The sequence below is a fragment of the Hypomesus transpacificus genome, chromosome 3 (assembly GCF_021917145.1).
Source record: "Hypomesus transpacificus isolate Combined female chromosome 3, fHypTra1, whole genome shotgun sequence".
In the NCBI taxonomy this organism is placed as follows: Eukaryota; Metazoa; Chordata; class Actinopteri; order Osmeriformes; family Osmeridae; genus Hypomesus; species Hypomesus transpacificus.
Window position 1 is genome coordinate 4,482,559 of NC_061062.1, and position 17,030 is coordinate 4,499,588.

The following is a 17,030-nucleotide window of genomic DNA, read 5'->3' on the forward strand; positions in this document are numbered from 1 at the left end:
TTTTTTCTCTCCTGTGATAATTTATGCTATGCTTAAAGGCTTCCAGGTGTCATAGTTGATGTAATGTTACATAGGTGAAATATGACTATCATTACAGTTGAGACGGGGAAAAAAAGTGTTATCCCGATTAATGTGAACAATTACTGTCAATCAGTTTTAAGGAAGTAGGCCCTATACATATTTTCCCATTTATGTCCGTTGCGATGCGTTAGACACATTTCGTTAATTTCCTTTTTATTTTGTCATTAACTGGCATACATGTTATTTACAGAAAAATGAAATTCTAACTCGCATGTAGGTTCTCATCAGCTAAATGTAATGGTACGATGAATATTAATATAACAATAGATCAATATGCGTAAAAGCCTATTTAACCTGCTTAGATGCTTTCTCCAACACATGACCTCGGAGATCGTAGGCATCTTTTCTGCCTCCCAAGGCTTCCAACATACCGAAAGCAGTTAGACCTGAGCTTCACCTGGAAAAGTTGGGCACTACTCCCTGGTATCCAAGAAAGTTACTATAATTAGTACGTTAAGAGGCACCTCGGCTTGTGAAACACGATAGCCTCCACAGTTAACACCACGGCAAACTCCTCAAATATTTATACCCCTGGGTGGCTGGAGGCAATAAAAAGGATCCTCTCACGTACGTGTGGATGATGTCGTGTCAGGTTTTTTCTTTCCGGAGTAGGGGGTTAAAGGCTCTATCGGGTCGCATACCCGCCATTTCGGCCCCCAGCGGGAGTTTCCACTCATTTTCATGACCGTCACGGAGAAGCATCATGGAAGAAGACATCACCGACCTAGACAGATTTAAGTTTTCCTCTAAAAACGTGTTCCCGTTCAATAGGCTACTTTGAAATAGTTGATTAAACAGAACGGAGGCGTTTATCCCCATATTGTAACTAAACTGCTGGATCTGGTCATCGCTGCAGACAAAGTGACAGCACAGCAAGCATCGTTCATCACAGGTGACCCACAGCATCATGTTGGCTGACTTAACCAACCAAGGAATAACCACGGGGCTGTCTGGTGTAGTTTGTTTGCTGTTAATAAATATTACTCTTCATTTGGATAAATTAGGCTATGCTACTGGCTTAGTTGAACTGCTCCATACTCCATCTGAAACAAAAGAAAATGTGTGGACGTCCACTTCTTTGGAAGCCTTTAGCTGTGCCTGTGAGGGTACGAAGGAGTTAATCAAAGATGCGAGTGTTGCGTGCGCCAGGCGGTCCTGCCTCTGAGCGTGTGCTATTGCTGCTGCAGTGAAGTAAAATGTGTCAATTTTCATCAGAGAGTACAGAGAGCGGCGGAAGAACCTGGTGCAGGCGGTCAACAGACGAGTATCCTATCATATCGCACCAAATGTAATAAATTATTTTGGGAATCTACCGCAGACGACACCTCCACGGTAACGTCTGTTTGAATGTTATTCTGATTAATGTAGCCTGATATAATTTGTATTCGACTTTACAGCACTTACATTTTTACATGGGATTTGCAGCAGCCTTGATACATTTCTGCTACGTTAAATAATCACGATACTGTGTGGATGAATGCATTCTCTGAAGTTGAAGATGTTGCTAAATTAACAAATATCCACAGAAAAAAATGAATACATTGTTAGCAGAGTGACCCTGTTGTATGCGGCTCGCTCTCAACTCTGCCCCACTTCTACCAATCACAAAAAGCATGTGTCGATTTTAATGAAATGATTTCCCTTGCGATTACGGGTAAAGCTGTAACCATGGACCTTGCTGGTTGCAACATGGAAATAATTTTTCATTTACTCCGTCCATGACTAATCAAATCTTCACTCATATGCAGAGAACATTAGGCAACCCCTTGGGATGATATGAATATAGAACCAAAATTGGTTTTGCGACAATGCCATTTCTATTTAGAGAAATATCACCGTCAGCGAGGTCCCTGCGCCCCCGCATAATCTAGAGGATTTTCAAGGAGGCTGCCGTTTGCAGTTTAGGGAGAGCGCGCTCAGTTCTCCGTTGCCCTGTGATAGCGGGATACGAGCATCATCTCGCTACCGTGCAGTCAGGGCCGTAACTACCATTGAGGACACCGAGGTCGTGTCCTCGGTATTTTTTTTCGTATTTCAGTTTTTTTTGTGCTTAAATCGTGGTATATAAACTCAAAATAAAGTACACGTGAAACTGACTGCAGGACGATGATCTTGGTCTCCCACAAACCGTAACGTGATTTTATACTTGAAGAGCCGAGTAGCTCAAGAGTTTGGACATACGTGCTGCGCGTCATCAACAAAACGTACTGTCGTTATGGTAACCACCAAACACAAGTCGGACGCTGATGTTACCGCCATAGACCAGAGCCATAGAAAAAGAATTTGCAGAATCTTTTTCTATGGCTCTGCCATAGACATACCGCTACTGTTAGTGAATAGCCTATGTTAGTTACAGTCACTGGAAGAGGAGCGCAGCAAACTAAACATGTAGTTAAGAGAAGTTTAAGTGGCAGATGACTGTGAGAAGAAAGATTCATTTTCATGTGGAAATATTTGTATTGCAGCACTCGGATAAGGAAACATCAAATCAAAGTTTGGTTAACTCCGTCAGTACCGGTTGTCAATCAATTTCCACCGGTTGAATCAACATTCATTTTGCGATTGATATGTCATTGATGTGATTGATTGAAAATGAAATTCAGTGGCAATTGGGAAATATCAAACTGACTCGCTATGGCTCGGTCGATACGTTCCAGCCTCAGTTTGATATTTCCCGGCATGACCGAACGGTCGAGGTTAGTAAGTAGTTTATTATATGGCAATTTTAGATTCTTTTCATTTTGTAAACGAAAATAAATGGTACCTTTAGGCTAATTGTAGCTAGCTCTCAAGTCTTCTCACGGTGTGTTTCATGTGTTGCCAAGCAACTTATTACTTTTTATAGAAAGCTGACAACATGGTTCTGCTAAAATGGCTTTAATTTCATCACAAAATAACGACACAAGTGATTCAAAGAGTCTGGTCTTCATCCTCACTTTCGATGACAAAGCTTTTCAGCATCATCTGGATAGTAAAACTCAGCAGCTGACTTGTCCATATCGCTCATTTTGAAGCTGACGTCAGAGGGCAATACGGATCCGTATTGACCGGCGAGGAGGGCAATACGCGGCTGGGGTGACTACTCATTATCCAATCAGAACGCTCGTACCGTCGTTGCCATATAATAATAATTGTGGTAACTTGCCCTTACTTCATGAGTCCCATAAAGGTCCTTCAAAAAGCCTCAGAATGCCCCATGTTTACCTCAAAATTTCAAAAGCTCCACACCGCCCCATATTCAAAAGTCATAATGATGATGTTTTTGCTCCTTAAGACTCAATAAGAGAAAATGGCCATATTTAAATAATGTAATTTAAAAAAATTCCGGGGGAGCATGCCCCCGAACCCGCCTAGAAGTTCTGACTCATGACCTCAGTATTTTTTGGGCCCTGCGTACGGCCCTGCGTGCAGTGATGCTGCGGTTTCAATCCCTCCTCACGTGGACCTGCGGACCATTAATAGGCAAACCTGCTTCATACCCTTGCCACCAATGCTGCTAAATGATTGGCTAATATCGTTTGAGCGATGAAGAGAATTGTGCTAATGTGATGCTCCCGATAGAGCCATAATTCTTAAATGGTTCAGTCATAATTTTCAGAAAGTCTGGTTTGACGATCAATGTGTTGTACATGTTTTTTCTCACTGTCATATTTTGAGGCCTGTAATTATTGGAGGAGAAATCTAGGGCAGCTGCACAGCAGGGGGTTCCCACAATGGGATTCCCCCTGTCCCATGGCCCCGACTAGTTTAATTCGGTTTATTTCCAATCTATTCACTGTGCTCCAGAAGGAAATGTTGTTCCAGAAGTACCTCAGGTGCACTAGGATTAAAATCATAATATGATTGTCGCCCTATCAAAAACAGTTAGTTGACCTACACGTTGCAGTCACAGCCACTAATAGCTCTCTGCTGAGTCTAGATGAAGATGAAGACATTGACCTTTAACCTGCCCCATAATCACATGACACAAGAGCTCCCTTCAGGAACACACATGGATGGAGCCTGTGATCTCTGCCAGTAGCTGGACGGTCAGGATCATTTGGAGCACAGAAGCTTGCAGGGCCCTAACTACATATGAGATACACAAGGTTCAGACTCAAGGTTCAGACCCAAGGTTCAGACTCAAGGTTCAGACACAAGGTTCAGACTCAAAGTTCAGACTCAAGGTTCAGACTCAAGGTTCAGACTCACGGTTCAGACCTCGGTGAAAAACAACATCATTGTTTAGTTCAATATATTCCTGTTAACAATTTAAAAAAGTCCCAGAGCTATTTTGGTTGGACCTCTAAAACTGGTCACAGGCCTGACTGTAAGAGAACAGAACTGGGAGTCAGGTGGCTGAGCGGTGAGGGAGTCGGGCTAGTAATCAGAAAGTTGCCGGATCGATTCCCCGCCGCGCCCCATGATGTTGTGTCCTTGGGCAAGGCACTTCACCCTACTTGCCTCGGGGGAATGTCCCTGTACTTACTGTAAGTCGCTCTGGATAAGAGCGTCTGCCAAATGACTAAATGTAATGTAAATGTAAACTGTATTTTCAGGAGAAGAGATTTACCGTGTGTGTTTCTGCAAAGAGAGGTCTATAAACGGCTCTGGGTGGCACACAGGACCAAATCTCTTCCTCTCTGTTGAGCCCCAAGATTCCTAATCCTCTGGACATGACCCACATGAGGCTTGTGCTTATCTCTGCATCTCAGGGTCTTTAAACTCGGAGACCTCAGAGCTGTTGTGTGTGTGTGTCCCTGGTCCGGACAGTCACCAACTAACTAAATAGAAATAATTCAAAGTGCTTAATTGTCTTCAACTGGCATTTGTAAGGGTGCTTATAGTAATACCGTATGTGTGTGTGTTTGAGTCTCCTAAATAGGGAAGTGCATTAAAAGCCTTGGCCAGCCAGCATATTGTGTTGAGGGTTTCTCCTTGAGGACATGAACACGATGCCTACTGAAGCGTTGAGAGATCAGCCCCAGTCCCAACCCTCTCACCTCCACCACACCCCCTCACCCCAACCCTCCGCCAGGCTGTTGAAAAGGAGTAATGAGACAAACACTTTCATCCGTAAACAGGACCAGTCAGAAGTCAAACAGTCCACAGCGTGTACAATTCGATAGAGCGGGGACCCATGATGATGATGGCTGAGTTGTTGATGGCCAAAGAGCCTGTGTGGTCCCCAGGTCATCAAGACCTTGGCAGCTTGTGTCAGGACAATGACAGTTGCTGAGTGGTTCCTTTAGAACCAGCAGAGCTTGAGTCTCATCTGTCGCCCTGCTTCCCCCTCTCTCTGCCTGCCATCTGCCTATGTTCTGACCATGGAAAACCCTGAACGAAGGCTGGAAAGAACCCTGGCCTTATACTAGTGTATCTGGCTGAATACTAAATAAAACATGGCAATTGAGTATCTCCTAATGTGCTATTTGAAAAGGGTTTCTTTTTTCCGTTTGGATTGAGATGTCATAGTCAGTCTGGGTCTGCAGTCTGTGTTCCAGGTAAAGTATTGTTTACATCCTGTCATTAAGAGGTGGATTGTGTTCACAGACCTGGCAACTTATGACCTGACCTCTATGTCAAACACTCCTTCTTTTCATACTTTTCAGTCCTAGTCCATCCCTCCATCTCTACATCCCTTTTTCTCTCCATCCCTCTTTCTCTCAATCCCTCTTTCTCTCCATCCCTCCATCTCCATCGCTCTTTCTCTTCATCTCTCCATCCCTCTTTCTCTCCATCCCTCCAATTCTCCATCCCCCCATTTCTCCATCTCTCCATCCCTCCATCCCTCTTTCTCTGCAGATCCACAAGCTGACTGAGTTCCAGCTCTGGCCCAGTGTAGGTGCACCATCTCTGCCCGTGTGAGATGGTGGAGTGTTGGGGAGGTCATGGGAAGGCTGGGGGCCAGGGGAGGGATGGGCAGACTGGGGGCACTTAGGAAGACTGGGGAAGACAGGGCGGAGTGGGGAGATCAGGAGAAGGCTGGGGAAACAGGAGAGGACTAGGAAGAGGTTGGGAACGTAGGGAGGACTCGGGGGGGGTCAGCAGAGGGCTGGGGAGGTAGGGAGGACTCGGGGAGGTCAGGAGAGGGCTGGGGAGGTAGGGAGGACTCGGGGAGGTCAGGAGAGGGCTGGGGAGGTAGGGAGGACTCGGGGAGGTCAGGAGAGGGCTGGGGAGGTAGGGAGGACTCGGGGAGGTCAGGAGAGGGCTGGGGAGGTAGGGAGGACTCGGGGAGGTCAGGAGAGGGCTGGGGAGGTAGGGAGGACTCGGGGAGGTCAGGAGAGGGCTGGGGAGGTAGGGAGGACTCGGGGAGGTCAGGAGAGGGCTGGGGAGGTAGGGAGGACTCGGGGAGGTCAGGAGAGGGCTGGAGAGGGCTCTGTAGATGTGCTATGGTGGAGTGGGTTGGCTCAGCTGACTGGATCAATACAGCGCTGGCTGCAGAGATGGACGGTGAGGCATGACAACAACAACAACAACATCGTCATTAGAGATCCTGATTTACTGTCCATGTGTTGGTGTGTGCGTGTGCATGCATGTGTGTGTGTGTGTGTGAGAGAGAGCTGTGTCCTCAGCTTAAACCAGGTCAGAACAGACCACACATTCTGCAGGGTGTTAGGTCATGTGTAGAGTTACGCGGTGACACCATTAGGAAGGTTGATGCTGTGTGTCTGAACTGAGCTCTCCCATTAGGAGGCCCTCTTCTCTGAATTATCCTGTGGGTCAGGGAGGGAGGGAGGGAGGGGGTAGTTGGGTGGGAAGGAAATAGGAATAGAAGGGGAATGAAGAAGGAAGAAGATGAGTGGATGTGGGACAGAGATGGGCGATTGGGGAGAGAAGAAAATGGAGGGGTGAGGAGACAGAGAGTGGGGGGTAAGAGGGAGACAGAGGGGGGTGAGGAGGGAGAGGGGGGGGGGGGGTGAGGAGGGAGAGAGATAATGGAGGTGTGAGGAGAGAGAGAGAGGGGGGTGTGGGGTGGAAGAGGGTCAGTGGGTCCATGCTTGAAGCCAGGTTCTGCTTTAAAGCCTTCTTCCTTGTTTGGTAAAAATGTATTAATCCACTGTGCTGAAGATTATGTCTGCTTTCTCCGACAAGCCTTCTTTATTATAACCCCCTATTCTAATACACTGCTACCACTGTGTGCGGGGGCTGTGTGTGGGGGGCTGTGTGTGGGGGGCTGTGTGAGGGGGGCTGTGTGAGGGGGGCTGTGTGAGGGGGCTGTGTGAGGGGGGCTGTGTGAGGGGGGCTGTGTGAGGGGGCTGTGTGAGGGGGGCTGTGTGAGGGAGGCTGTGTGGGGGGGCTGTGTGAGGGGGGCTGTATGAGGGGGCTGTGTGAGGAGGGCTGTGTGAGGGGGGCTGTGTGAGGGGGGCTGTGTGAAGGGGGCTGTGTAGAGGGGGCTGTGTGAGGGGGGCTGTGTGAGGGGGGCTGTGTGAGGGGGGCTGTGTGAGGGAGGCTGTGTGAGGGAGGCTGTGTGGGGGGGCTGTGTGAGGGGGGCTTTGTGAGGGAGGCTGTGTGAGGGGGGCTGTGTGAGGGGGCTGTGCGGAGGGGGGCTGTGTGAGGGGGCTGTGTGAGGGGGGCTGTGTGAGGGGGGCAGTGTGAGGGGGGCTGTGTGAGGGGGGCAGTGCGAGGGGGGCTGTGTGAGGGGGGCAGTGCGAGGGGGGCTGTGTGAGGAGGTACAGCTTTCTATCCCTGTTTAGGCCCCCAGACACCTGATACCGAGGCCTGTGTGTGTGTGTGTGTGTAGTCTGTGCGTGTGTATATGTAAGTCTAAGGTACATGTGTCGTGTCTGCATGTAGTGTGTAGGTTTGTGTGTGTCAGTCGTGTGTGTAGTGTGCAAGTGTAATGTATATGTATGTAATATATATGTAGTGTGTGTGTGTGTTATGTTCAAGTGTAGGTGTGCGTGCATGCAATTGTGTGTCTGGCTGGTCAGTGGCATTGCAACCTGCAACCTGCGACCTGGAGATGACAAACAAGCAGAACAGGACACATGTGGGACTTCTGTCTTCTGTGTTGTGCTGCCTGGGGACTGTGGTCACAGTTCTACTGTACCTTACTGGAACCCAGCATGCAATAGTTCTACTGTACTAGAACTACAGAACTTATTCTGCAACAGCATGTCAACAGAGCCCCTCAGGGTTGGACGAATTATAATGTGAGGGAAGATGGGAGGGAGGGAAAACGTGAGTGAACGCGAGAGACAGTGAGTGTGCGAGCGAGGGATGGAGCGAGCGAGCCAGACGTTTAATGCACTTTATTTTCACCAGGGCAGCCTCTTAAAGCACTTCCCTCCTCTCTCCCTGCAGGTGTGACTTCCATCTTCAGGGAAAAATCACGAGAGCGAGAGAGAGAGAGAGAGAGAGAGAGAGAGAGAGAGAGAGAGAGAGAAGAGAGAGAGAGAGGGAGAGAGAGAGAGAGAGAGAGAGAGAGAGAGAGAGAGAGAAAGAGAGAGAGAGAGAGAGAGAGAGAGGGGAGAGAGAGAGACAGAGGAGAGAGAGGAGAGAGAGAGACAAAGAGAGAGAGAGAGAGAGAGAGGAGAGAGAGAGAGAGAGGGGAACATCCGGACAACTCCAACAATGAACACCGCGGCGACCGCCGCCGGCCCCCCGGTGCCCCTGACGGTGCTGTCCCGCTGGTACCTGTACGCCATCCACGGCTACTTCTGCGAGGTCATGTTCACGGCGGCGTGGGACTTCGCGGTCAACCGCAACTGGAAGTTCCCCGGCGTGACCAGCGTGTGGGCGCTGTTCATCTACGGCACGTGCATCCTCATCGTGGAGCGCATGTACCTGAGACTGCGCGAGCGTTGCCCCCTGCTGGTGCGCTGCCTCATCTACACCCTTTGGACCTACCTGTGGGAGCTCGCCACGGGGCTGCTGCTGCGGCAGTTCGACGCCTGCCCCTGGGACTACTCCCACTTCCGCTACAACTTCCTGGGCCTGATCACGGCCGAGTACGCCGTGCCCTGGTTCTGCGCCTCCGTCCTGGTGGAGCGCTTGGTCATCCACAACACGCTGAGGCTGCGTTACCACCACGCCCCTGGCAGCCAGGCGGGGGGCGGGGGGAGGAGGAGAGGGAGGAGAGGGAGGAGGATGTGGGGGAGGTGGAAGACGAGAGAGGGAGCGAGACGGAGGGACTGGTGGAAGTGGGAACGGATATTTGAAGGTGGACTGACCGGCGAGAGGGAAGGGTGAAGATTTGGAAGGAGGTCCACACACACACACACACAGTCCCACTACCCTCAGGCTTTGCTCCACCTACCCACAGACAGACAGTCGACTGTCAAACAGACAGACAGACAGACAAAACACCGGCAAAACGACATGTCCCAGGCAGCCCATTCACAAAGGGAGAAAGTAGGAGAGAGAAAGAGAGAGACTGATGCTGCTATGATTTGTGTCCTTTTAAGAAAGATAATCTGCAAAAGGGACAGGATGATTTGCTTTTAAAAAGCAACTCAGTACCATTTAAAAACCTTAAATGGTGCTTTATGCAATTGGCTTTTTAAGTTGTCGTGAGGTAGCTAACAATATTCAACCTCTGCATTTGAAAAAATGTCAATGTATTTATTCTATGGGTATCAATATTTAAAGCATTAAAAAAAAAAGCATCTAAAAAAAAAAAGCACTAAAGCATCCTGCTCTGCACTCAAGAGCAAAGCAGCTCACTTCCAGTCACGGAGTCATGTCATGGAGAATGTTTTTCTACTGGTGGTTAAATGGGCCCGATGCCCGAACACATGTAAAAGTCTCTGTCTTCCAAAAGAAGTATGTACTGAAAAACACAATTCAGTTATTCTTAGTTCCTTTCTTGTAATCTACAACGTTGATGCATATACATAGATTTATATGGTTTTGACCACAGCCTAAAATAACAGGGAATCTGTAAATGAAATATTGACGATAATGATGATGATGATGACGATGATGATGACGACAAAGACTTTCCTTGTGTCCGCTACTCCTCTCAGTCAAGCGTTCTCCAAGTCCTCTCGGCTTGTGCAAGTGTGTGTGTGTGCATGTGTTGATCCTGTCTACCCCTGAAACATCCTGTCAGATCCAATAGATGGCAGTATAAGCATTCAAGCCTAATCTCTCATTGAAGAAGGCAGGGCTGCCATCTAGTGGACGGATGTTGTACTGACCCCAGACACGCGACATCAGTTGAGTTTTCAGTACTTGCAGGACGCCATCCTGGCATCATCGTCGACATCGTCAACATCATCTCTGTGTGGCGTCTGTGGTTGTCCTACGGGGAGGGTTGCTGTGTTGTCACCCCATGTGTTTCCTCACAGATCATTCTAGATCGACTTCAGAAGAAGCAATAGTCTTCGGAAGGCGCTAAAGGGCCAGTGTGCTAACCATGTACCCTAAACCTTCGCATGCAGCTAAACTGTCTTCTCGATTCAACAATAAGGACTACCCTTCTGATCGTGTGATTCACGAGGACAACAAACTCCAAAGGGTCCGTTCTCTGCAATATGTGTTGAACTGTGTGTGTGTGTGTGTGTGTGTGTGTGTGTGTGTGTGTGTGTGTGTGTGTGTGTGCATGTCTGGCGTGACTGTTGGCCTACATACTGTATGTGCGTACGAGGGCCTGTTGTTGAGAGTGTGTGCGTGCACACGCGTGTGTGTGTGGGAATGTGCATGTGTAATGGCGGTGTTAGAGATGGAGTCTCGCCTGGTAAAGAATGGACAGGTCTGTGCATGTTAGGACTCCTCCTAAACTCTGGTTCACCTTCTGACCAGCCCCATTTCAACCTCCTGATTATCCAGTGTATTGTTTGTATTGTTTGGGAATAAATGAATACATTTGACCTCAAAGTTTCTTGTGCATGCATGCTCTGAAAAAGTATCCAAAGGTTACAGAGTTCCACTCTGGACTATTTTAGACAGTATCTAGTGATGTTCAGATAGGAACAGAAATATAATCCTACATAAAAAAGAATCCAAAATCGGAAATAATCCCAATCCAAAAGGAGAAGATCGACAAACCAAGCAAATAGATACTGGCAACACGATGTGAAGATGCCTGTTGTAGCCCTGTCATAAAAGACTACGACTGCTCCTCTCTTGTGGACCAGTCACAGTCACCCTTGTGGATAGTGCATCACCTCATTACACTCCATACCCAAGCTGCTCATGGCTGTGTAATTAACCATAAGCCCCCGCGTCTCTCCCTGTCATTACAAGCCGAGGTCATTATCCTAGCAGAACAGACATGGAGGTCAGGTCGGAACATTAAGGGGAAACATTCAGGAGTTTTCCATTAACAAACACATGCCTACCTGCTCTGACCCCGCCTCCCAGGCACTTTCCAGCAGATCTGCTCCAATTAGTGCGCTGCAGTCCAAATAAGGAAAGATTCTCATGCTGTTATTATTAACGATGGAGATAAAAGTAGGTGTGTGTGTGTTTGTTTGTGTCTTCTTTGTGACCTCATTGTTCTCTATGGCTGGTTTCCAGTTTATCAAGGAGGAAGTATTGCTGCACCATGGGAACGACCCGGAGCACCTTGGTGAATGGAAGCACGGTGGAATTGTACTCCTGTCAGCCTGAAGGGTGTGTGTGTGTGTGTGTGTGTGTGTGTGAGGATTACGTTTCGTGAAAATGTGTCAGACGTTTGAATGTTCTGTTGGAGGTGAGGAAGGTGAAAGCAAGTGAACGCGTCACGGCGCATTTAAACGACAGAAGAGAGGGGAGGGGGGGTGGAGAGGTGGAGGGAGGGGGGTGGAGAGATGGAGGGAGGAGGGTGGAGAGGTGGAGGGAGGAGGGTGGAGAGGTGGAGGGAGGGGGTGGAGAGATGGAGGGAGGAGGGTGGAGGAGGAGGGGGAGTGTGACAGCGTGAATGGCTGCGTCAAACCGAGTGCAGGACCGTAGCGTCTGCATTCCTGCTGCGGGTTTAAAAAAGAAAGGGAGAGAGGGGGAGAAAGAGAGAGAGAATAAGCGCGAAAAAGATAAGGAGAGAGAGAGGATATCCATTGAGAGGAAACGTTGAATTGACGTGGAAATGAATGAATGAGGCTTTACGGGAATACATTCACCCCCCCCAGCATCCTAGAGAGAGAGAGAGAGAGAGAGAGAGAGAGAGAGAGAGAGAGAGAGAGAGAGAGAGAGAGAGAGAAAAGGAGGGAGCGTGAAAGAGGGTGAGAGACCTTGTCTGGAGAGGTCTGTTGGAAAACGGAACGTGGTTGACTCATTCTTTCCCAGTCTGCTGTGTTGAACTGACTGGCTGTTCTCTCTGGATCTGGGCCTTCCCAAAGCTGTGGGCTCGTACACTGCTTATAAGACACTGGCCTGGTGTTTCTGACTGATCACATGCCTAACTACACTGGCCAAACTCTCATCTGGTCCTCTCATATCCTGTCATATCCCCTCCCCTCTCCAGACTGTGTCTGTCCGTACCTTCATCATGCTCATAGTAACGATTCTGTTTTATTTGGCTAGCCTTGTGAACCAGGGGCCAATGCAAACAGTGATGACTCTAAGATGAAGAAGAACCCTTTGTTTGTCATGCAATTGAACAAACATTGGAGTGAGTGCCCAAACGCATGCGTGGATGTGACTCTGTGCGTGTGTGTGTGTGCGTTTGAATGTAGGCGTGTGTGCGTGTAAGTGTCCGTGTGCTTTTGCCTGTGTATGTATTTCTGCATCTGTGCGTGTGTGCGTTCACTGTTGACAGTTTGAACTGTCGACATCTGCAGCGCTCCCCAGCTCTCCAGCAGCAGTCTGCCGTTATGTAAACCGCCCGGCTCGGCTTATCTCAGCGCGTTGCATCTTTGCATAACGAGACGCAACAAAGCTTTCCCCCTCTGGGTTCCAGTTGTGTGTTTTTGGCAAGCTAGTAGACTGTAGGCTACTAACTGTACACTAGGCAGGCTAGAAGATTGTGGGCTACCAGGTCTACACTCGGTAGGCTAGTGGACTGTAGGATAGTTGCTGTATTCAAGGTAGGCCAGTAGACTGTAGGGCCAGTAGCTGTATGCTAGGTTTGGGGGTCGTCCTGGTATATCCTGGGTAGGTTAGGCTAGGCTACAGCAGGGGAGGGTTTACATCCAGACCAGAGAGTGTGGTTCAGGCCAGGCCAAGTGAGAGTCTCTTACCTGGTCAGGTGAATGCTCGGTGGATGTCGTATCCAGGGCTAGAATAGGCTAGGCTACGTTAGCCTAGCTTCATGCCAGGTTGTGTAATAGTAGTGTGCTGGGTGTGAAATATGAATCAGTACTGTATATTGTAGAAACACCTGAGCTGTCTCACCCATTTACATTTGGGTGGGACTGTACATATTTACAGTAAAAAACTATGGATGAGCAAACACGGCTCTTTGACTGTAAACCCAGTCCTTAAATCATCACAGATCTAAGCCTGTAGTTAATGAATCACTGGGCTGAATACGTAATAAAGCCCACCCTTCCTTTTCAGCATTTCCATATTCAAATCGGGTTGTTCACAGTTGTTTGTACAGTAAATATTCAATTTGACACCAAACGACACACTATAAACAAATTGAATCCTCAAGGTCATGTATGCAAATCTGCTTTTTATCTTGATCTTTTCCCCTCCCCTCTTTCTCTCTCGTTTTCGTGGTATACCCACACTGTGTGTGCCTGTGTGTACTATGTGAATGTGTGTGCGTGTGTGTGCTAGTGTTAGTGTATGTGTTCTATGTGTGCTCTGTGTGCGCTTTGTGTGTATGTGTCTGTATGTGTGTGTGTGTGTGTGCTCCTTGTGTGCGTGTGTGTGTGTGTGTGTGTGAGCGGAGGTGTCCAGGACTGTTAACTGCAGCTCTGCTCTCCTTGCACTTGGCAGAGCGTGAATTATGGGCAGGAGAGAGAATAAGAGCAGTTATTAAAAAGAATGGCTGCTGCTTCTCCTGTGGGATGTGTGTGTGTGTGTGGAGGGGGTTGGTTGTTGGCATCCAACCCAGCTAGCAGTCCTTCCTACAATGACCCTTCTCCAACTCCAGCGGAGGTGTTTTTTTCTGTTGGTGTGTGTGTGTATGTGTCAATGTGTTATTGTGCCAGTGTGTGTGTGTTTTGGTTTGTGCGGGAGGTTTTACATTTGTGTGTGTGTGTTTCAGCGTGTGTGGGACTGTGTCAGTGCGTGTCAGTGCGTGTCAGTGCGTGTCAGTGCGTGTCAGTGCATGTGGTCTTGCTGAATGTCCTTTCTCTTCAGGTACATCTCTTCTCTGCCGCAGCTTCACATGTGCCGCATGCCACCCCCTCCTCTCTCTCTCTCCCCCCCCCTCCCTCCCTCTCTCCCCTTTCCCTCCTTCCCTCCCATCATCCCTCTGCATCTCCCACCTTCTCTCCCCTCTCTCCCCTCTCTTCCCTCCCCCTCTGTACCCTCCCCCCCCTCTCGCGCGCCTGTTTGCCCAAACCGTGCGCTTGTCACAGTCCACTGGATACACGCACGCGCGCACGCACGCACGCACTCGCATACACACACTCACGTATACACGTACGCTCAGTCCTTCGCAGCTATCGGACGTTCTAGTTCCTGCAGGCCGTCGTCATTGGTTGGTTCAGGAGGTGGGAGGGGGGTCAAACTCATGTTTTCCGACGGTGTGAGAGGGTCTGACCGCTAAAGTAAGTGTTGGTGTTTTCCACACAGACTGTCCAAGCTGGGAGGCAAGGCGACGAGAGGAACATCAGAACACCGTGGCGACTGTTTGACGGACTGCTTTTCTCAACCTCCAACTGTTTCTATTCTTGATTTCTTTCTCTCTGGGGCCTCAGACCTCAGACTGCTTCTTTCTCTAGACCCTTCCCTCCATCCGCCCGTCCATTCACCCGTAAATCCGTCCATCCCTCTCTCCCTCCATTCCTCCATCCACCCATCTATCCATGCATCCATCTATCCATTCCTCCATCCATCCACATATCATCCCATGAAGAGAGCAGTGAAACCCCCCCAAGGGTAGATGGTAGTTGTAGTCAGATGTGGGGGGTTGTTGTAGTCCCCGAGGCAGGCCTCTGTTGATGCAGGTGTGCATGGAGATGACGTCGGCGCGTGAAATATGCGAGACATTCATCCTCTCTGTTTGTTCAGCCATGTGGGTCTGTATAAAGGGGTCTCATTTGAGAGTGGAGGTAAACACGCTGGTTTCCTCCCAGCAGAGAGCTGCTCTGTCAGCCTCCCCGTTTATTTACAGAACCTGGGACGCGAGGCCTGACGGGCGGCCGTGCGAGGCCCACCGCCGTGGCCTCTTCCCCTCGGCACTGCTGGCGTCCAGTACCAGTCACCTGGAGGGTCGGCACTCTCTCTCTCTCTCTCTCTCTCTCTCTCTCTCTCTCTCTCTCTCTCTCTCTCTCTCTCTCTCTCTCTCTCTCTCTCTCTCTCCACCACACCTCTGAGTGTCTCTCTCTCTCTCTCTCTTTCTTCTCTCTCCCACCACACCTCTGAGTGTCTCTCTCTCCCCCCCACCTCTCTCTGTCTCTGTGGGTCTCTCACACCTCTCTCCCCTGTCTCTCTCCCTTTCTTCATCTCTCTCTCTCTCTCTCTCTCCTCTCTCTCTCTCTCTCTCTCTCTCTCCTCTCTCTCTCTCTCTCTCTCTCCTCCTCTCTCTCTCTCTCTCTCTCTCTCTCTCTTTCTCTCGCTCTCTCTCCCACCTTTCCTCCCTGTCTCTGTGTCCCCTGGGTCTCTCTCTCTCCCTATTTGCCTGTGCGTCTCTCCCTTTCTGGTTACCTGGCTCTCCTACCCTCGTCTGTGTTTCTCTCTCCTCACCCCCCGCCCTGTTGGTTGGGGAGGAACAGGAGTCATGGAGTTTGAGCTGACAGTTTATTGAGCTGGAGCGAGGCCAGCGCTGAACTGCCAGTCTGTCATCGGTCGTGTTCCCCGGGGAGGAAACTCCTTCATCATCCTCATCCTCAGCAGTGTGAGCACATCGCTGCAGTCCTCCAGGCTCAAGGGGGTAGGGGGGGGGGAGCCTCAGAGAACAGGGGGTTATTGGAGGCTGGGGCGTTAGGAGAGGCTGGGCCGTGGGGCCGGCCCTGCGCCCTGTGGGTTTGTCCATAAAAAGGGGTGAAACAGTGGAGAACATCATTTCGAGGAGGGAAACGGCGTTGGCCGGCGTGGGCCTTGTTGGCTTTGGCACAGCGCCTGCCCGCTCGCTCGCCTCGCTGGGGGTTTGGTTTGTGTGCTACGACAGTACGACAGTGGCCCCCAAGCTCGTGGCCGGCCCCAGGGGACCCCACCCCCCTCCTCACCCCCACATTCCCCCCCCCTCCACTTTTTATTAAGCAGTTAAGTCATTTTACATCATGCCTGCTCTCCCCCTTCCCCCCTCTACAAATCTCCCTTGTCATGAAGGAAGTAGTACTGGCAGCAGCTTTGCACGCCAGCAAAAGACTATAGAACAGTCTCTGTGTGTGTGTGTGTGTCAGTAGGTTAGGGAAGGATTACTCACAGGTGACCGTGGAAGTGGTCTGGCTGCTATACCCTCTCTGCATGTTGTCTTCAAACGCACAAAGAAAATAGTTGTGGAGTCATTCCATGTGTCGTCCCCTTGACTGGGGACTGCTTAGGCAACATTGTATAACCTGATCAATTGGTGCCAATGAAGCATGTTGAAATTGAAAGGAAGACAGGAAGCGATCAAGGAAAACAGGCAGGTGGGGAGAGAGAGAAAGAGAGAGAGAGAGAGAGAGAGAGAGAGAGAGGAGAGAGAGAGAGAGAGAAAGAGAGAGAGAGAGATAGAGAGAGAGAGAGAGAGAGAGAGAGTGACAGAAAGACTTGACAGTGCTCCACCCTGTCAGTGATGTGAGGATCAGTACCAGGGAGTTCCAGGTAACAGCCATAATCACTCTATTAATCCCGTCCAGCATCCTTGCAGGCCCCTCCCATGGCTCCCTTTGACCCTACCTGGCGACAGTCCCTGGCTGCTCTCTGATTGGCCGGAGGCCAATCGGCAGGCTGGCAGACAGGGTGATGTAACCGGGGGAACACCACTCAAGGGATCTCTCTTTGTC

General features: G+C 49.7%; 1 protein-coding gene across 1 annotated transcript; it reads left to right on the forward strand.

The window, feature by feature from the left end:
• Positions 1-8,562: 8,562 nt before the first annotated feature.
• On the forward strand, positions 8,563-9,123 carry tmem229b (transmembrane protein 229B; the record flags this gene model as incomplete). The annotated part of the gene is made up of 1 exon (XM_047051443.1): positions 8,563-9,123. A coding segment is annotated over exon 1 (486 nt), but the record flags the coding sequence as incomplete, so codon positions are not given.
• Between the last annotated feature and the right edge of the window lie 7,907 nt (positions 9,124-17,030).